This window comes from Heterodontus francisci, unplaced genomic scaffold (genome assembly GCF_036365525.1).
Source record: "Heterodontus francisci isolate sHetFra1 unplaced genomic scaffold, sHetFra1.hap1 HAP1_SCAFFOLD_756, whole genome shotgun sequence".
Classification (NCBI taxonomy): Eukaryota; Metazoa; Chordata; class Chondrichthyes; order Heterodontiformes; family Heterodontidae; genus Heterodontus; species Heterodontus francisci.
In genome coordinates, this window is record NW_027141903.1 from 218,170 (window position 1) to 240,117 (window position 21,948).

Below are 21,948 nucleotides of genomic sequence, written 5' to 3' on the forward strand. Positions count from 1 at the left end.
AATGACTTGGATGTGAATGTAAGGGGCATGATTAGTAAGTTTGCAGATGACACCAAAATTGATGGTATAGTGGACAGTGAAGAAGGTTGTCTAAGGTTACAACAGGATATAGATCAACTGGGAAAGTGGGCAAGGGAGTGGTAAATGGAATTTAATGCAGACAAGTGTGAAGTGATGCATTTTGGGAAGTTAAACCAGGGCAGGACATATACAGTGAATGGCAGGGCCCTGGGGAATGTTGTTGAGCTGAGAGACCTTGGGGTGCAAGTACATAGTTCCCTGAAAGTGGCAACACAGGTAGACAGGGTGGTGAAGAAGGCATATGGCATGCTTGCCTTCATCGGCCGAGGCATTGAGTACAAGAGTTGGGACGTCAGTTACAGTTGTACATAACGTTGGTTAGGCCGTGTTTGGAGGACTGTGTGTAGTTCTGGTCGCTGCACTACAGGAAAGATGTGATTAAGCTGGAGAGGGTGCAGAAAAGATTCACAAGGATGTTGCCTGGTTTGGAGGGCTTGAGTTATAAAGAGAGATTGGATAGGCTGGGTCTGTTTTTCCTGGAGCGAAGGAGGCTGAGAGGAGACATGATAGAGGTATATAAAATTATGGGAGGCATAGATAGGGTAGATAGCCAGAGTCTGTTTCCCATGGTAGGGGTGACTAAAACTAGAGGGCATAGATTTAAGGTAAGAGGGAGGAGAATTTATTTATTTAGAGATACAGCACTGAAACAGGCCCTTCGGCCCACCGAGTCTATGCTGACCATCAACCACCCATTTATACTTATCCTACATTAATCCCATATTCCCTACCACATCCCCACCCACCTACCTACACTAGGGGCAATGGCCAATTTACCTATCAACCTGCAAGTCTTTGGCTGTGGGTGGAAACCGGAGCACCCAGCGAAAACCCACACAGTCACAGGGAGAACTTGCAAACTCCACACAGGCAGTACCCAGAAGTGAACCCGGGTCGCTGCAGCTGTGAGGCTGCGGTGTTAACCACTGCGCCATTGCGCTGCCCTAAAGGGTACAAAGGGGTAAATTTTTCACACAAAGAATAGTGGGTATCTGGAATGAGCTGCCTGAGGAGGTGGTGGAGGTAGGAACAGTAGCGACATTTAAGAGGCATCTGGACAGGTACTTGAATGAGCAAGGCATAGAGGGATGTGGAATTAATGCAGGCAGGTGGGATTAGTATAGATAGGCATTATGGTCGGCATGGACGCAGTGGGCCGAAGGGCCTGTTTCTATGTTGTACGACTCTATGACTATTCATTAGTTAGAGGAACAGACAGGAGTTCTGATGAAGGGTCACTGACCTGAAACGTTAATTCTTCATCTCTCTCCACACACTGCTCTGCCTCAGAAGGTGTGGAGGCGGGGTCACTGAATATTTTTAAGGCGGAGGTCGACAGATTCTTGTTAGGCAAAGGAATCAAAAGTTATCGGGAGTAGATGGGAGTGTGGAATTCGAAGCATAACCAGATCAGCCATGATCTTATTTAATTGCAGAGCAGGCTTGAGGGGCCGAATGGCCTCCTTCTGCTCCTAATTCATATGTTAGTATGTAAATTGGTTAGCCATGATTTCCCTTTCACAAAACCATGTTGACTCTGCCTGATTATCTTGAATTTTTCGAAGTACCCTGCTATAACATCTTTAATAATAGCTTCTAACATTTTCCCTATGAAAGATGTTAAGCTAACTGGCCTGTAGTTTCCTGATTTCTGTCTCCCTCCCTTTTTGAATAAAGGAGTTACATTCACTATTTTCCAATCTAACAGAACCTTCCCCCTAGCGAATTTTGGAAAATTAAAACCAATGCATCAACTATCTCACTGGCCACTTCTTTTAAGACCCGAGGATGAAGTCCATCAGGACTCGGGGACTTGTCAGCCCACAGCTCCAACAATTTGTTCAGTATCACTTCCCTGGTGATTGTAATTGTCTTGAGTTCTTCCCGCCCTTCCATTTCCAGATTTACAGCTGTTTCTGGGATGTTTCTTGTATCCTCTAATTTGCCAGTTCACTTTAGTTAGCTCTGCTTTCATGCCCTCATAATTGCCCTTATTTAAGTTTAAAATACTAGTCTTGGACCCACTTTTCTCTCCCTCAAACTGAATGTAAAATTCAATCATATTACGATCGCTGCTACCAAGGGGCGCCTTTACTATGAGGTCATTAATTAATCCGATCTCGTTACACAATATCAGGTATAATATAGCCTGCTGTCTGGTTGGCTCCAGAATGTACTGTTCGAAGAAACTATCTCAGAAACATTCGATGTACTCCTCATCTAGGCTATCTTTGCCCACCTGATTTTTCCAGTCTATATGTAGATTAAAATCCCCCCGGACAGCCCGCTTCTAACTCCTTCCCAAAATCCACAAACGGGACGTTCCCGGCAGACCCATTGTGTCAGCCTGCTCCTGCCCCACTGAACTTATTTCTTACTATCTTGACTCTATCTTTTCTCCATTGGTCCAGTCTCTTCCCACCTACATCCGTGACTCTTCTGACGCCCGACTTCATTTTGACAATTTCCAGTTTCCTGGTCCCAACCGCCTCCGATTCACTATGGACGTCCAATCGCTCTACACCTCCATCCCCCACCAGGATGGTTTAAGGGCTCTCCGAATCTTCCTTGAACAGAGGCCCAACCAGTCCCCATCCACCACCACCCTCCTCCGCCTGGCTGAACTTGTTCTCACATTGAACAACTTCTCCTTCAACTCCACGCACTTCCTTCAAGTAAAAGGTGTCGCTATGGGTACCCGCATGGGTCCTAGTTATGCCTGTCTTTTTGTGGGATATGTCGAGCATTCTTTGTTCCAGTCCTACACAGGCCCCCTCCCCCAACTCTTTTTCCGTTACATTGATGACTGTATCGGTGCCGTTTCCTGCTCCCGCCCCGAACTGGAAAACTTTATCAACTTTGCTTCCAATTTCCACCCTTCTCTCACCTTTACATGGTCCATCGCTGACAGTTCCCTTCCCTTCCTCGACATCTCTGTCTCCATCTCTGGGGACAGGTTGTCTACTAATATCCATTATAAGCCCACCAACTCCCACAGCTACCTCGACTACACTTCTTCACACCCTACCTCCTGTAAGGACTCCATTCCATTCTCCCAGTTTCTCCGTCTCCGACGCATCTGCTCTGATGATGCTACCTTCCATGACGGTGCTTCTGATGTGACCTCCATTTTCCTCAACCGAAGATTCCCCCCCACTGTTGTTGACAGGGCCCTCAACCGTGTCCGGCCCATTTCCCGCACCTCTACCCTCACCCCTTCCCCTCCCTCCCAGAACCGTGACAGGGTTCCTCACTTTCCACCCCATCAGCCTCCATATCCAAAGGATCATCCTCCGCCATTTTCGCCACATCCAGTGTGATGCCACTACCAGACGTATCTTCCCCTCCCTTCCCCTGTCAGCATTCCGAAGGCATCGTTCCCTCCGCGACACCCTGGTCCACTCCTCCACTACCCCCACCACCTCGTCCCCGTCCCATGGCACCTTCCCCTGCAATCGCAGGACGTGTAACACCTGCCCATTTACCTCCTCTCTCCTCACTATCCCAGGCCCCAAACACTCCTTTCAGGTGAAGCAGCGATTTACTTGTACTTCTTTCAAGTTAGTATACTGTATTCGCTGCTCACAATGTGGTCTCCTCCACAGTGGGGAGACCAAACGCAGACTGGGTGACTGCTTTGCGGAACACCTCCGCTCAGTCTGCAAGCAGGACCCTGAGCTTCCGGTTGCTTGCCATTTCAACACTCCCCCCTGCTCTCATGCTCACATCTCTGTCCTGGGATTGCTGCAGTGTTCCAGTGAACATCAATGCAAGCTCGAGGAACAGCATATCATTTACCGATCAGGCACGCCTGCTGGACTGAACATTGAGTTCAATCATTTCAGAGCATGATGGGCCCCCCTTTTACTTTTATTTTTAGTTATTTTTTCTCTTTTTTTCTCTCTTTCTTTTTTACAATCTTTTTTTTCATGTTTATTTCATTTCATCTTAGTTTGTTCAGTTTGCTTACCCACTGTTTTTTTGCATATTTGCACTTGCTGCTGTTCAATATTCAGTCCGTTAACACCTTATCTGCACTAATGCTTTGTCTTTCAACACACTATTAACATATTGTTTGCCTTTGCTCCATGACCTTTTGGTCAGCTATGTGGCCTTGTCCAATCTACACCTCCTTTGTTATCTCTTGCCCCACCCCCACCTCACTTGCTTATAACCTTTGACATTTCTAATATTTGCTAGTTCCGAAGGAGGGTCACTGACCCGAAACGTTAACTCTGCTTCTCTCTCCACAGATGCTGCCAGACCTGCTGAGTGGTTCCAGCATTTCTTGTTTTTATTTAAAATACCCCAGGATTATCGCCGGACATTTCTGAGAAGCTCCCATTATTTCTTGCTTTATACCCAGTCCTACAGTGTGGTTACTGTTGGGCGGCCTGTATACCACTCCCACAAGTGACTTTTTGCCTTTATCATTTCTCATCTCAACCCAAACTGCTTCTACATCCTGGCCTCCTGAACTTAGCTTATCCTTCTCTATTGTGCTAATACCATCATTAATTAACAGAGCTACCCCTCCACCTTTTCCGAGCTTCTTATCCTTCCTAAATGCCATGTACCCTTCAATATTCAGGTCCCAAACTATGCCATCCTGCAGCCATGACTTTGTAATGACTATCAGATCGTACTTATTTATTTCTATTTGAACAAAGAACAAAGAACAGTACAGCACAGGAACAGGCCATTCGGCCCTCCAAGCCTGCGCCGATCTTGATGCTTGCCTAAACTAAAACCTTCTACACTTCCAGGGACCGTATCCCTCTATTCCCATCCTATTCATGTATTTGTCAAGATGCCTCTTAAACGTCTCTATCGTATCTGCTTCCACCACCTCCCCTGGCAGCAAGTTCCAGGCACTCACCACCCTCTGTGTAAAGAACTTGCCTCGCACATCCCCTCTAAACTTTGCCCCTCGCACCTTAAACCTATGTCCCCGAGTAACTGACTTTCCACCCTGGGAAAAAGCTTCTGACTATCCACTCTGTCCATGCCGCTCATAACTTTCTAAACCTCTATCATGTCGTCCCTCCACCTCCGTCGTTCCAGTGAAAACAATCTGAGTTTATCCAACCTCTCCCCATAGCTAATACCCTCCAGACCGGGCAACATCCTGGTAAACCTCTTCTGTACCCTCTCCAAAGCCTCCACGTCCTTCTGGTAGTGTGGCGACCAGAATTGCACGCAATATTCTAAGTGTGGCTGAACTAAAGTTCTGTACAGCTACAACATGACTTGCCAATTTTTATACTCTATGCCCCGACCGATGAAGGCAAGCATGCCGTATGCCTTATTGACTACCTTATCCACCTGCGTTGCCACTTTCAGTGACCTGTGGACCTGTACGCCCAGATCTCTCTCCCTGTCAATACTCCTAAGGGTTCTGCCATTTACTGCATACCTCCCACCTGCATTAGACCTTCCAAAATGCATTACCTCACATTTGTCCGGATTAAACTCCATCTGCCATTTCTCCGCCCAAGTTCCAACCGATCTATATCCTGCTGTATCCTCTGACAATCCTCATCATTATCCGCAACTCCACCAACCTTTGTGTCGTCCGCAAACTTACTAATCAGACCAGCTACATTTTCCTCCAAATCATTTATATATACTACAAACAGCAAAGGTCCCAGCACTGATCCCTGTGGAACACCACTAGTCACATCCCTCCATTCAGAAAAACACCCTTTCACTGCTACCCTCTGTCTTCTATGACCGAGCCAGTTCTGTATCCATCTTGCCCGCTCACCTCTGATCCCGTGTGACTTCACCTTTTGTACCAGTCTGCCATGAGGGACCTTGTCAAAGGCTTGACTGAAGTCCATATAGATAACATCCACTGCCCTTCCTTCATCAATCATCTTTGTCAAAAAACTCAATCAAATTAGTGAGACACGACCTCCCCTTCACAAAACCATGCTGCCTCTCGCTAATAAGTTCGTTTGTTTCCAAATGGGAGTAAATCCTGTCCCGAAGAATCCTCTCTAATAATTTCCCTACCACTGACGTAAGGCTCACCGGCCTATAATTTCCTGGATTATCCTTGCTACCCTTCTTAAACAAAGGAACAACATTGGCTATTCTCCAATCCTCTGGGACCTCACCTGTAGCCAATGAGGATGCAAAGATTTCTGTCAAGGCCCCAGCAATTTCTTCCCTTTCCTCCCTCAGTATTCTGGGGTAGATCCCAGCAGGCCCTGGGGACTTATCTACCTTAATGCTTTGCAAGACACCCAACACCTCCTCCTTTTTGATAATGAGATGACTGAGACTATCTGCACTCCCTTCCCTAGGCTCATCATCCACCAAGTCCTTCTCTTTGGTGAATACTGATGCAAAGTACTCATTTAGTACCTCACCCATTTCCTCTGGTTCCACACATAGATTCCCATCTCTGTCCTTGAGTGGGCCAACCCTTTCCCTGGTTACCCTCTTGCTCTTTATATATGTATAAAAAGCCTTGGAATTTTCCTTAATCCTGTTTGCCAATGATTTTTCATGACCCCTTTTTGCCCTCCTGACTCCTTGCTTAAGTTCCTTCCTACTGTCTTTATATTCCTCAAGTGCTTCGTCAGTTCCTTGCCTTCCAGCCCTTACGAATGCTTCCTTTTCCTTTTTTGACTAGGCTCACAATATCCCGTGTTATCCAAGGTTCCTGAAACTTGCCAAACTTGTCTTTCTTCCTCACAGGAACATGCTGGTCCTGGATTCTAATCAACTGACGTTTGAAAGACTCCCACATGTCAGATGTTGATTTACCCTCAAACAGCCGCCCCCAATATAAATTCTTCAGTTCCTGCCTAATTGTTATAATTAGCCTTCCCCCAATTTAGCACCTTCACCCGAGGACTACTCTTATCCTTATCCACAAGTACCTTAAAACTCATGGAATTATGGTCACTGTTCCCGAAATGCTCCCCTACTGAAACTTCGACCACCTGGCCGGGCTCATTCCCCAATAAAAGGTCCAGAATGGCACCATCCCTAGTTGGACTATCTACATATTGTTTCAAGAAGCCCTCCTGGATGCTCCTTACAAATTCTGCCTCATCCAAGCCCCTAGCACGAAGTGAGTCCCAGTCAATATAGTTAAAAGTTAAAAGTTAGAAGTTAAAATCACCCACCACTACAACCCTGTTACCTTTACATCTTTCCAAAATCCGTCTACATATCTGCTCCTCTACCTCCCGCTGGCTGTTGGGAGGCCTGTAGTAAACCCCCAACATCGTGACTGCACCCTTCCTATTCCTGAGCTCCACCCATATTGCCTCGCTGCATGACCTCTCTGAGGTGTCCTCCCGCAGTACAGCTGTGATATTCTCCTTAACCAGTAAATGCAACTCCTCCACCCCTTTTCCATCCCCCTCTATCCCGCCTGAAGCTTCTAAATCCTGGAACATTTAGCTGCCAATCCTGCCCTTCCCTCAACCAAGTCTCTGTAATAGCAACAACATCATATTTCCAAGTACTAATCCAAGCTCTAAGTTCATCTGCCTTACCTGTTATACTTCTCGCATTGAAACAAATGCACTTCAGACCACCAGTCCCGCTGTGCTCCGCAACATCTCTCTGCCTGCTCTTCCTCTTCGTCTTACTGGCTTTATTTACTAGTTCCCCCTCTTTTTTATTTCACTTGCTGTCCTACTGCTCTGGTTCCCACCCCCCTGCCACACTAGTTTAAACCCTCCCGAGTGACGCTAGCAAACCTTGCAGCCAGGATATTAGTGCCCTTCCAGTTTAGATGCAACCCGTCCTTCTTGTACAAGTCCCATCTGTCCCTGAAGAGAGCCCAATGGTCCAGATATCTGAAACCCTCCCTTCTGCACCAGCTGTTCAGCCATGTGTTTAGCTGCACTATCTTCCTATTTCTAGCCTCACTGGCACGTGGCACAGGGAGTAATCCAGAGATTACAACCCTAGAGGTCCTGTCTTTTAACTTTCTATCCAATTCCCTAAACTCCCCCTGCAGGACCTCATCACTCTTCCTGCCTATGTCATTGGTACCGATGTGTACCACAACCTCTGGCTGTTCACCCTCCCCCTTCAGCATGCCCTCTGTCCGTTCAGAGACATCCTTGACCCTGGCACCAGGGAGGCAACATACCATCCTGGAGTCTCTTTCACGTCCACAGAAGCGCCTATCTGTGCACCTGACGATAGAGTCCCCTATAACTATTGCTCTTCTGCGCTTTGTCCCTCCCTGCTGAACAACAGTGCCAGCCGTGGTGCCACTGCTCTGGCTGCTGCTGTTTTCCCCTGATAGGCCATCCCCCCCCAACAGTATCCAAAACGGTATACTTGTTAGAGAGGGGGAATAGCCACAGGGGATTCCTGCACTGACTGCCTGCCCCTTCTAGCGGTCACCCATCTATCTGCCTGCACCTTGGGTGTAACCACTTCTCTAAAACTCCTGTCTATGATGCTTTCTGCCACCTGCATGCTCCTAAGTGCATCCAGTTGCCGCTCCAACCGATCCATGCGGCCTGTGAGGAGCTGTAACTGGGTACACTTCCTGCAGATGTCGTCGCCCGGAACGCTGGAAGCATCACGGACCTCCCACATCTCACAGGTGAAGCATTTCACCCCTCTAACTGACATTTCTATCACTAATTAATAAATTAATTTAAAATAAATAAATACTTATTAAATCCTTACTAAATTGTTTTAATTAACTATGTGGTCCCTAGTGCTAGATTCCTACTATAAATATTAAATGCTAACTAAATACAGTAATCTCCTCCCTCTGGTTTAGTTACTCTACTTATTAGTTAATTAGGGTTTGAATCAATTTTTATCAATGTTTTATTTTCAAATTCTGTAAAAATTCCCTACCAGCCAATCAGGTCACAGCTTTCCTGTGATGTCACTTTCAGTTTTTTTTTATACTTACCGGTCTGGAACTCCGCCCTCTGAGTCTTCTCCCAGTCAGCTGTGCTCTTTGGAAGCTCTCAGCTCCCCTCATTCTGAGGACAGGTAGGAAATGAACGGAGCTCCTCGCTCCCTCCTCAACGAGCTTCCTCAGTCACCAAACTTCCACGATAGCACTCAAATGCAACCCAAGTCAGCACTCCAATGCAAACTATCAGTTTAGCTGTTTTGTTTCAGATGTTACGTGCATTCAGATACAGAGCCTTTAGTTTTGTCACCTCTAGCCTTTTCCAATGATTTACTCTTAGATTTGTACTCACTGTCCCTTCCTGTCACACTCTGTTGATCATTTCCCATATTAATACTTTTCTCTCTTGCTTTGTCTCTACTCTTTGATTTACCACATCTTCCTAAATCCCTTGCCCCTACTATTTTCTTTAAAACCCTCTCTACTTCCCTAGTTTTATGGCTTTGTGGAACACCAGCCCCAGCATGATTCAGGTATAGACTGTCCCAAAGGTACAGCCCCCACTTTCCCCAGTATTGGTGCCAGTGCCCCATGAACTGGAACCCAAATCTCCTACACCAATCTTTGAACCACGCATTTATTTCTCTAATCTTATTTTGCCCTACTCCAATTTGCACATGGCTCAGGTAATAATCCAGAGATTATTACCTTTCAGGTTCTGCTTCTTAATTTAGTGCCCAGCTCCTCATACTGACTATGTAGAACCTCTTTCCTTGTCCTGCCGATGAATACTTTGTATCTGTCTTCACAAAAGAGGGGGCCGATGCAGATATTGTAGTTAAGGAGGGGTGTGAAACATTGGATGTGATAATAAGGTGGGAGGAACTATTAATGGGATAAGCACCCTTGAAAGTTAATAAATCACCAGGGCAGATGAAATGTACCCCAGGCTCTTTTCCAGTCATCATTTTCCAGTCCTCACTGGATACAGGTGTGGTGCCGGAGGATTGGAGAACTGCTAACGTTTTACCTCTGTTTAAAAAGGGAGTGAGGGATAGACCGAATAATTACAGACCAGTCAGTCTAACCTCAGTAGTGGGCAAATTATTGGAATCTATTCTGAGAGACAGGATAAACTGTCACTTAGAAAGGCACAGATTAATCAAGGATAGTCAGCATGGATTTGTTAAGGGAAGATCTTGTTTGACCAACTTGATCGAATTTTTTGAAGAAGTAACAAGGAAGATAGATGAGGGTAGTGCAGTTGATGTGGTCTACATGGATTTCAGCAAGGCTTTTAACAAGGCCACACAGGTTAAAAAAATAAAATCCCATGGGATCCAGGGAAATGCAGCAAGGTGGATACAAAATTGGCTCAGTGGCAGGAAACAAAGGGTAATTGTTGACGGGTGTTTTAACGACTGGAGGGCTGTTTCCAGTGGCATTCCGCAGGGCTCAGTACTGGGTCCCCTGCTTTTTGTAGTGTATATTAACGATTTGGACATAAATGTAGAAGACATGATCAAGATGTTTTCAGGTGACACAAAGATTGGCCGTGTGGTAGATAGTAAGGAGGATAGCTGTAGGCTGCAGGAAGATATTGATGGTCTGGTCAGATGAAGAGAAAAGTGGCAAATGGAATTCAACCCAGAGAAGTGCGAGGTGATACATTTGGGGAGGTCAAACAAGGCAAAGGAATACACGATTAATGGGAAAATACTGAGAAGTGTAGAGGAAGTGAGGGACCTTGGAGTGAATGTCCACAGATCCCTGAAGGTAGCAGGACAGATCGATAAGGTGGTTAAGAAGACATATGGAATCCTTTCCTTTATTAACCAAGGTATAGAATATAAGAGCAGGGAGGTTATTCTGGAACTGTATCACTCATTGGTTAGGCTACAACTTGAGTACTGGAAAAATGCAGCTATGAGGAAAGATTGGATCGGCTGGGGTTGTTTTCCTTGGAACAGAGAAGGCTGAGGCTCCCCTGATTGAAATGTACAACATTTTGAGGGGCCTGGATAGAGTGGAGGTGAAGGGTCTATTCACCTTAGCAGAGAGGTCAGTGACGAGGGGGCATAGATTTAAAATAATTGGTAGAAAAATTAGAGGGGAGATGAGGAAAAACCTTTTCACCCTGATGGTGGTGGGGGTCTGGAACTCACTGCCTGAAAGGCTAGTTGAGGCAAAAACCCTCAACTCATTCAAAAAGAGTCTGGATATGCACCTCAAGTGCAGTAATCTGCAGGGCTACGGACCAAATGCTGGAAGGTGGGATAAGAATGGGTGGATTGTTTTTCAGCCGGCACAGACATGATGGGCCAAGTGGCCTCTTTCTGTGCTTTAAACTTTAATGATTCTTTGAAACTGAACTGGACCAGCGATAGTAAATGCTGTGGCTACAAGAGCAGGTTGGAGGCTGGGAATTCTGGGAATTCACCTCCTGACTCCCCAAAGCCTGTCCACAATCTACAAGGCACAAGTCAGGAGTGTGATGGAATACTCTCCATTTGCCTGGATGGGTGCAGCTCCAACAACACTCAGGAAGCTCGACACCATCCAGGACAAAGCAGCCCGCTTGATTGGCACCCCATCTACAAACATTCACTCCCTCCACCACCGACGCACAGTGGCAGCAGTGTGTACCATCTACAAGATGCACTGCAGCAATGCACCAAGGCTCCTTAGACAGCATCTTCCAAACCCGCGACCTCTACCAACTAGAAGGACAAGGGCAGCAAATACATGGGAACATCACCACCTGCAAGTTCCCCTCCAAGTCACATACCATCCTGACTTGGAACTATATCGCCGTTCCTTCACTGTCACTGGATCAAAATCCTGGAACTCCCTTCCTAACAGCACTGTGGGTGTACTTCCCCCACATCCCTTTAAAGAATAAATAAAACGACTCTCCGGCTACTCTTCAAATAGTGGCCAAGGGATCCTTTACACCCACTAAGAAGGCAGATGTATCCTCAGTTTAACTCTGAAAGTGGCACCTCCGACAGTTTAGCGCTCCCTCAGTACTGACCCTCCAACACTCCCTCAGTACTGAACTTCCTATAGTGCAAACATCCCTCAGCACTGACACTCCGACAGCGCAACCTTATCTCAGCACCGACCCTCCGACAGTGCTGCGCTCGAGTACAGGAGCAGGGATGTCTTGCTGCAATTATACAGGGCCTTGGTGAGGCCACATCTGGAATATTGTGTGCCGTTTTTGTCTCCTTATCTGAGGAAGGATGTTCTTGCTATAGAGGGAGTGCAGCGAAGGTTTACCTGACTGATTCCTGGGATGCTGGGACTGACGTATGAGGAGAGATTAAGTTAGTCAGGATTATATTCGCTGGAGTTCAGAAGAGTGAGGGGGAATCTCATAGAAACCTATAAAATTCGAACAGGACTTGACAGGGTAGATGCAGGAAGGATGTTCCCGATGGTGGGGAGTCCAGAACCAGGGTCATAGTCTAAGGATACAGGGTAAACCTTTCAGGACTGAGATGAGGAGAAATTTCTTCACCCAGAGAGTGGTGAGCCTGTGGAATTCACTACCACAGAAAGCAGTTGAGGCCAAAACATTGTATGTTTTCAAGCAGTTAGATATAGTTCTTGGGTCTAAAGGGATCAAAGGATATGGGGAGAAAGCGGGAACAGGTTACTGAGTTGGATGATCAGCCATGATCATAATGAGTGGTGGAGCAGGCTTGAAGGGCCGAATGGCCTACTCCTGCTCCTATTTTCTATGTTTCTATTCCCTCAGTACTGACCCACTGACAGTGCAGCAGTCCCTCAGTACAAACCCTCCAACAGTGAGGCACTCCCTCAATACTGACCCCTGACAGTGAATTGCTCCCTCAGTACTGACCTTCCGACAGTGCGGCGCTCCCTCAGTACTGACCCTCAGACAGTGCAGCACTCCCTCAGTACTGACCCTTCGACAATGCGGCACTCCCTCAGTACTGACCCTCAGACAGTGCAGCACTCCCTCAGTACTGACCCTCAGACAGTGCAGCACTCCCTCAGTACTGACCCTCAGACAATGCGGCACTCCCTCAGTACTGACCCTCCGACAGTGTGGCACTCCCTCAGTGCTGACTCTCCGACAGTGCAGCGCTCCCTCACTACTGACTCTCAGACAGTGCAGCACTCCCTCAGTACTGACCCTTCGACAATGCGGCACTCCCTCAGTACTGACCCTCCGACAGTGTGGCACTTCCTCAGTGCTGACTCTCCGACAGCGTGGCGATCCCTCAGTACTGACCCTCCGACAGTGCAGCGCTCCCTCAGTACAAACCCTCCAACAGTGAGGCACTCCCTCAATACTGACCCTCCAACAGTGAGGCACTCCCTCAGTACTGACCTTCCGATAGTGCGGCACTCCCTCAGTACAAACCCTCCAACAGTGCGGCACTCCCTCAGTACTGACCCTTCGACAATGCAGCACTCTCTCAGTACTGACCCTCCGACAGTGAGGCACTCCCTCAATACTGACCCCTGACAGTGAATTGCTCCCTCAGTACTGACCTTCCGACAGTGCGGCGCTCCCTCAGTACTGACCCTCAGACAGTGCAGCACTCCCTCAGTACTGACCCTCCGACAGTGTGGCACTCCCTCAGTGCTGACTCTCTGACAGTGCGGCGCTCCCTCAGTACTGACCCTTCGACAATGCGGCGCTCCCTCAGTGTACTGACCCTCCGACAGTGTGGCACTCCCTCAGTGCTGACTCTCTGACAGTGCGGCACTCCCTTAGTACTGACCCTCCGACAGTGCAGCGCTCCCTCAGTACAAACCCTCCAACAGTGAGGCACTCCCTCATTACTGACCCTCCAACAGTGAGGCACTCCCTCAGTACTGACCTTCCGACAGTGCGGCACTCCCTCAGTACAAACCCTCCAACAGTGCAGCACTCCCTCAGTACTGACCTTCTGACAGTGCGGCACTCCCTCAGTACAAACCCTCCAACAGTGCGACGCTCACACAGTACTGACCCTTCGACAGTGCAGCACTCGCTCAGTACCAAACCTCCGACTGTGTCGTGTCACTCAATACTGAACCTCCGACATTGCGGCATACCCTCAATACTGAACCTCCGACAGTGCGAAGTTCCCTCATTACTGACCCTGCGACAGTGCAGCAATCCCTCAGTACCGAACCTCCGACAGTGTAGTGTCACTCTGTACTGACCCTCCAACAGTGCAGTGCTCTCTCAGTAGACCCTCTGACAGGGGGGCACTCCCTCTGTACCCCTGAATGAGGGAACACACTGCGGGGTTGTCTCAGGACTGAATTACTGAGGGAAAGCCTTGTGTTAGTGCCCAGGGGAGCGTTTTACTGAGGGATCTCCTGCGCGGGTGCCCAGGGCAGTGTTTTACTGAGGGAACACCCTGCGCAGGTGCCAGGGGTGTGTTGAACTGAGGGAACACCCTGTGCGAGTGCCCAGGGGAGTGTTTTACTGAGGGAACACCCTGTGCGAGTGCCCAGGGGAGTGTTTTACTGAGGGAACTCTCTGCGCAGGTGCCAGGGGAGTGTTTTACTGAGGGAACTCCTGTGCGGGTGCCCAGGGGAGTGTTTTACTGAGGGAAAACCCTGCGCGGGTGCCCAGGGGTGTGTTTTACTGAGGGAACACCCTGTGCGAGTGCCCAGGGGTGTGTTTTACAGAGGGAACTCTCGCACTGGGGTCCGGGGGAGGTGTTTTACTGAGAGAACACCCTGCACAGAGGACTGGGGTAGGTGTTTTACTGAGTGAACTCCCTGCACAGAGGACTGGGGGCGGTGTTTTACTGAGGGAACTCCCTGCGTGGGTGCCCGGGGGAGTGTTTTACTGAGGGAACACCCTGCGCGGGTGCCCAGGGGTGTGTTTTACTGAGGGAACACCCTGTGCGGGTGCTCAGGGGAGGTGTTTTACTGAGGGAACTCCCTGCGTGGGTGCCCAGGGGAGGTGTTTTACTGAGGGAACTCCCTGCGTTGGTGCCCGGGGGAGTGTTTTACTGAGGGAACTCCCTGCGTAGGTGCCCGGGGGAGTGTTTTACTGAGGGAACTCCCTGCGTTGGTGCCCGGGGAAGCTGTTTTACTGAGGGAACTCCCTGCGTTGGTGCCCGGGAGAGGTGTTTTACTGAGGGAACTCCCTGCGTTGTTGCCCGGGGGAGGTGTTTTAATGAGGGAACTCCCTGCGTTGTTGCCCGGGGGAGGTGTTTTACTGAGGGAACTCCCTGCGTGGGTGCCCGGGGGAGTGTTTTACTGAGGGAACACCCTGCGTGGGTGCCCGGGGGAGGTGTTTTACTGAGGGAACTCCCTGCGTTGTTGCCCGGGGGAGGTGTTTTACTGAGGGAACTCCCTGCGTTGGTGCCCGGGGGAGGTGTTTTACTGAGGGAACTCTTTGCGTTGGTGCCCGGGGGAGGTGTTTTACTGAGGGAACTCCCTGCGTTGGTGCCCGGGGGAGGTGTTTTACTGAGGGAACTCCCTGCGTTGGTGCCCGGGGGAGGTGTTTTACTGAGGGAACTCCCTGCGTTGGTGCCCGGGGGAGGTGTTTTACTGAGGTAACTCCCTGCGTTGGAGCCCGGGGGAGGTGTTTTACTGAGGGAACTCCCTGCGTTGGTGCCCGGGGGAGGTGTTTCTCTGAGGGAACTCAATGCGTGGAAGCCCGGGGGAGGTGTTTTACTGAGGGAACTCACTGCCAGGCACTATGTGCCACTTTGCTCCATTTATGATGTTGCCATGTTGGATGAAGTTGTCACCGTGACAGAGACGGCGGTTGTTTTGTGCCATCGCTCTGTGACTTGATGCATAGACGAAGGAGAGCCAGCGGAAAACATCATCGTCAGCAGTGGGAGTCACCTCCCCATCCCGCCAGTCTGTCCATGCCATGTCGAACGGGTAACAAACCACCATATCACCTCCGTGCAGGTTGGCACTCAATACAAATGGGATCTTCCTCATCCAGCTAATAACTGCCCGTGTTTCCGGGGCAACCTTCAGACAGGAAATAAGCACAAGCTCAGGTTGTACAAGTACAATTACAGCCTGTACCCCATACACGATAACTGTACCCCATACCCCTACCATTACCCCATAATTGTACCCCATACCCCATAACTGCACCCCATACTCGATAACTGTACCCCATACCCCTACCATTACCCCATAACTGTACCCCATACTCGATAACTGTACCCCATACCTCTACCATTACCCCATAATTGTACCCCATACCCCATAACTGCACCCCATACTCGATAACTGTACCCCATACCCCATAACTGTACCCCATACCCCTACCATTACCCCATAACTGCACCCCATACCCCATAACTGTACCCCATACTCGATAACTGTACCCCATACCCCATAACTGTACCCCATACCCCATAACTGTACCCCATACCCCTACCATTACCCCATAACTGTACCCCATACCCCATAACTGTACCCCATACTCGATAACTGTACCCCATACTCGATAACTGTCAGGCAGGGAGGAAGTTGTCGAGCGAGGGAGCCGTGGTTTACTAAAGAAGTTGAAGCGCTTGTCAAGAGGAAGAAGAAGGCTGATGTTAGGATGAGACGTGAAGGCTCAGTTAGGGCGCTTGAGAGTTACAAGCTAGCCAGGAAGGATCTAAAGGGAGAGCTAAGAAGAGCAAGGAGAGGACACGAGAAGTCATTGGCGGATAGGATCAGGGAAAACCCTAAGGCTTTCTATAGGTATATCAGGAATAAAAGAATGACTAGAGTTAGATTAGGGCCAATCAAGGATAGTAGTGGGAAGTTGTGTGTGGAATCAGAGGAGATAGGGGAAGCGATAAATGAATATTTTTCGTCAGTATTTACAGTAGAGAAAGAAAATGTTGTTGAGGAGAATACTGAGATTCAGGCTACTCGGCTAGATGGGATTGAGGTTCACAAGGAGGAGGTGTTAGCAATTTTGGAAAGTGTGAAAATAGATAAGTCCCCTGGGCCAGATGGGATTTATCCTAGGATTCTCTGGGAAGCCAGGGAGGAGATTGCAGAGCCTTTGTCCTTGATCTTTATGTCATCATTGTCGACAGGAATAGTGCCGGAAGACTGGAGGATAGCAAATGTTGTCCCCTTGTTCAAGAAGGGGAGTAGAGACAGCCCTGGTAATTACAGACCTGTGAGCCTCACTTCGGTTGTGGGTAAAGTGTTGGAAAAGGTTATAAGAGACAGGATTTATAATCATCTTGAAAAGAATAAGTTCATTAGCGATAGTCAGCACGGTTTTGTGACGGGTAGGTCGTGCCTCACAAACCTTATTGAGTTTTTTGAGAAGGTGACCAAACAGGTGGATGAGGGTAAAGCCGTGGATGTGGTGTATATGGATTTCAGTAAGGCGTTTGATAAGGTTCCCCACGGTAGGCTATTGCAGAAAATACGGAAGTATGGGATTGAAGGTGATTTAGAGCTTTGGATCAGAAATTGGCTAGCTGAAAGAAGACAGAGGGTGGTGGTTGATGGTAAATGTTCATCCTGGAGTATAGTTACCAGTGGTGTACCGCAAGGATCTGTTTTGGGGCCACTGCTGTTTGTCATTTTTATAAATGACCTGGAAGAGGGTGTAGAAGGGTGGGTTAGTAAATTTGCGGATGACACTAAGGTCGGTGGAGTTGTGGATAGTGCTGAAGGATGTTGTAGGGTACAGAGGGACATAGATAGGCTGCAGAGCTGGGCTGAGAGATGGCAAATGGAGTTTAATGCGGAAAAGTGTGAGGTGATTCACTTTGGAAGGAGTAACAGGAATGCAGAGTACTGGGCTAATGGGAAGATTCTTGGTAGTGTAGATGAACAGAGAGATCTTGGTGTCCAGGTACATAAATCCCTGAAGGTTGCTACCCAGGTTAATAGGGCTGTTAAGAAGGTATATGGTGTGTTAGCTTTTATTAGTAGGGGGATCGAGTTTCGGAGCCACGAGGTCATGCTGCAGCTGTACAAAACTCTGGTGAGACCGCACCTGGAGTATCGCGTGCAGTTCTGGTCACCGCATTATAGGAAGGATGTGGAAGCTATGGAAAGGGTGCAGAGGAGATTTACTAGGATGTTGCCTGGTATGGAGGGAAGGTCTTACGAGGAAAGGCTGAGTGACTTGAGGTTGTTTTCGTTGGAGAGAAGGAGGAGGAGAGGTGACTTAATAGAGACACGTAAGATAATCAGAGGGTTAGAAAGGGTGGATAGTGAGAGTCTTTTTCCTCGGATGGTGATGGCAAACACGAGGGGACATAGCTTTAAGTTGAGGGGTGATAGATATAGGACAGATGTTAGAGGTAGTTTCTTTACTCAGAGAGTAGTAGGGGCGTGGAACGCCCTGCCTGCAACAGTAGTAGATTCGCCAACTTTAAGGGCATTTAAGTGGTCATTGGATAGACATATGGATGAAAAGGGAATAGTGTAGGTCAGATGGTTTCACAGGTCGGCGCAACATCGAGGGCCGAAGGGCCTGTACTGCGCTGTAATGTTCTAAAAAAAAATAACTGTACTCCATACTCAATAACTGTACCCCATACCCCTACCATTACCCCATAACTGTACCCCATACCCCTACCAATACCCCATAACTGTACCCCGTACTCGATAACTATACCCCATACCCCATAACTGTACCCCATACCCAATAACTGTACCCCATACCCCTACCATTACCCCATAACTGTACCCCATACCCCATACCCCAACCAATACCCCATAACTGTACCCCATACTCGATAACTGTACCCCATACCCCAACCAATACCCCATAACTGTACCCCATACCCCTACCCATACCCCATAACTGTACCCCATACACCTACCCAACCTCATTACTGACCCAATACCACTACCCATACCTCATTACTGTACCCCATACCCCTTAACTGTAACCCATAACCCTACCCATATTTTATAACAGTACCCCATACCCCTAGCCATACCTCATTACTGTACCCCATACCCCCTAACTGTACCCCATACCCCTACCCATATCTCATAACTGTACCCCATACCCCTACCCATACCTCATTACTGTACCCCATACCCATATCTCATAACTGTACCCCATACCCCATAACTGTACCCCATACCCCTAACCATACCCCATAAATGTACCCCATACCCCTACCCATATCTCATAACTGCACCCCATACCCCTACACATACCCCATAACTGTAGCCCATACCTCATGACTGTACCCCATAACTGTACCCCATATCCCTATCCCATAACTGTACCCCATACCCCATAACTGTATCCCATACCCCTACCCATACCCCATAACTGTACCCCATACCCCTACCCATACCCCATAACTGTACCCCATACTCCTCCCCATACCCCATAACTGTACCCCATACCCATACCCCATAACAACCCCATACCCCTACCCATACCCCATAACTGTACCCCATACCCTTACCCATACCCCATAACTGAACCCCATACCCCTACCCATACCTCATAACTGTACCCCATACCCCTACCCATATCTCATAACTGTATCCCATACCCCTACCCATACCTCATAACTGAACCCCATACCCCTACCGGTACCCCATAACTGTATCCCATACCCCTACCCATATCTCATAACTGTACCCCAAACCCATACCCATATCTCATATCTATACCCCATACCCCTACCCATATCTCATTACTGTACCCCATACCCCTTAACTGTAACCCATAACCCTACCCATATTTTATAACAGTACCCCATACCCCTAGCCATACCTCATTACTGACCCAATACCCCTACCCATACCTCATTACTGTACCCCATAACTGTACCCCATACCCCTACCCATACGCCATAACTGTACCCCATACGCCTACCCCATAACTGTACCCCATACCCCTACCCATACCTCATTACTGTACCCCATAACTGTACCCCATACCCCTACCCATATCTCATAACTGAACCCATACCCCTACCCATACCCCATACCCATATCTCATAACTGTACCCCACACCCCATAACTGTACCCCATACCCCTACACATACCCCATAACTGTACCACATACCCTTACTCATACCCCATACCCTTACCCATACCTCATAACTGCACCCCATACCCCTACCCATACCCCATAACTGTACCCCAAACCCCTACCCATATCTCATAACTGAACCCATACCCCTACCCATAATCTCATAACTGTACCCCATACCGGTACCCATATCTCATAACTGTACCCCACACCCCATAACTGTACCCCACACCCCTACCCATACCTCATTACTGTACCCCATACCCCGACCCATACCCCATAACTGTACCCCATACCCCTACCCATACCCCATAACTGTACCCCATATCCCTATCCATATCTCATAACTGAACCCCATACCCCATAACTGAACCCCATACCCATGCCTCATAACTGAACCCCACACCCCATAACTGTAACCCATACCCCTCCCCATATCTCATAACTGTACCCCATACCCCTACCCATACCCCTTAACTGTACCCCATACCCCTCCCCATATCTCATAACTGTACCCCATACCCCTACCCATACCTCATAACTGAACCCCATAACTCCTCCCCAAATCTCATAACTGTACCCCATACCCCTACCCACAGCCCATAACTGTACCCCATACCCCTACCCATACCCCATAACTGCACCCCATACCCCTACCCATATCTCATAACTGTACCCCATACCCCTACCCATACCCCATTACTGCACCCCATACCCCTACCCATATCTCATAACTGTACCCCATACCCCTACCCATATCTCATAACTGTACCCCATACCCCTACCCATACCCCATAACTGCACCCCATACCCCCACCCATACCCCATAACTGCACCCCATACCCCTACACATACCCCATAACTGTACCCCATACCCCTACCCATACCTCATTACTGTACCCCATAACTGTACCCCATACCCCTACCCATACCCCATACGCCTACCCCATAACTGTACCCCATACCCCTACCCATACCTCATTACTGTACCCCATAACTGTACCCCATACCCCTACCCATATCTCATAACTGCACCCCATACCCCTACCCATACCCCATAACTGTACCCCATACCCCTACCCATATCTCATAACTGCACCCCATACCCCTACCCATACCCCATAACTGCACCCCATACCCCTACACATACCCCATAACTGTACCCCATACCCCTACCCATACCTCATTACTGTACCCCATAACTGTACCCCATACCCCTACCCATACCTCATTACTGTACCCCATACCCCTACCCCATAACTGTACCCCATACCCCTCCCCATACCTCATAACTGAACCCCATACCCCACAACTGTACCCCATACCCCTACCCATATCTCATCACTGTACCCCATACCCCTACCCATACCCCATAACAACCCCATACCCCTACCCATACCTCATAACTGAACCCCATACCCCATAAATGAACCCCATACCGATACCCCATAACTGTACCCCATACCCCTCCCCATATCTGATAACTGTACCCCATACCCCTACCCATACCCCATAACTGTACCCCATACCCCTCCCCATATCTCATAACTGTACCCCATACCCCTACCCATACCCCATAACTGTACCCCATACTCCTCCCCATATCTCATAACTGTACCCCATACCACTACCCACAGCCCATAACTGTACCCCATACCCCATAACTGAACCCCATACCCCTACCCATACCTCATGACTGAACCCCATACCCCATAACTGAACCCCATACCCCTCCCCATATCTCATAACTGTACTCCATACCCCTCCCCATATCTCATAACTGTACCCCATACCCCTACCCATATCTCATAACTGTACTCCATACCCCTCCCCATATCTCATAACTGTACCCCATACCCCTACCCATATCTCAAAACTGTACCCCATACCCCTCCCCATATCTCATAACTGTACCCCATACCCCTCCCCATATCTCATAACTGTACCCCGACCCATACCCCATAACTGTACCCCATACCCCTACCCATACCCCATAACTGAACCCCATACCCCTACCCATACCCCATAACTGTA

The 21,948-nt window shown here is 48.6% G+C and overlaps 1 protein-coding gene across 2 annotated transcripts in view; it reads right to left on the bottom strand.

Moving 5' to 3' along the window:
• The window catches only part of LOC137365626 (probable carboxypeptidase X1), a 135,976-nt gene that overhangs the window by 13,367 nt on the left and 100,661 nt on the right, over positions 1–21,948 (bottom strand). For both annotated transcript variants that reach the window (XM_068028004.1, XM_068028003.1), the window contains exon 6: positions 15,610–15,907. In XM_068028004.1, the coding sequence (XP_067884105.1) occupies positions 15,610–15,907 (298 nt within the window). The remainder of the gene's footprint in view (positions 1–15,609; positions 15,908–21,948) is intronic.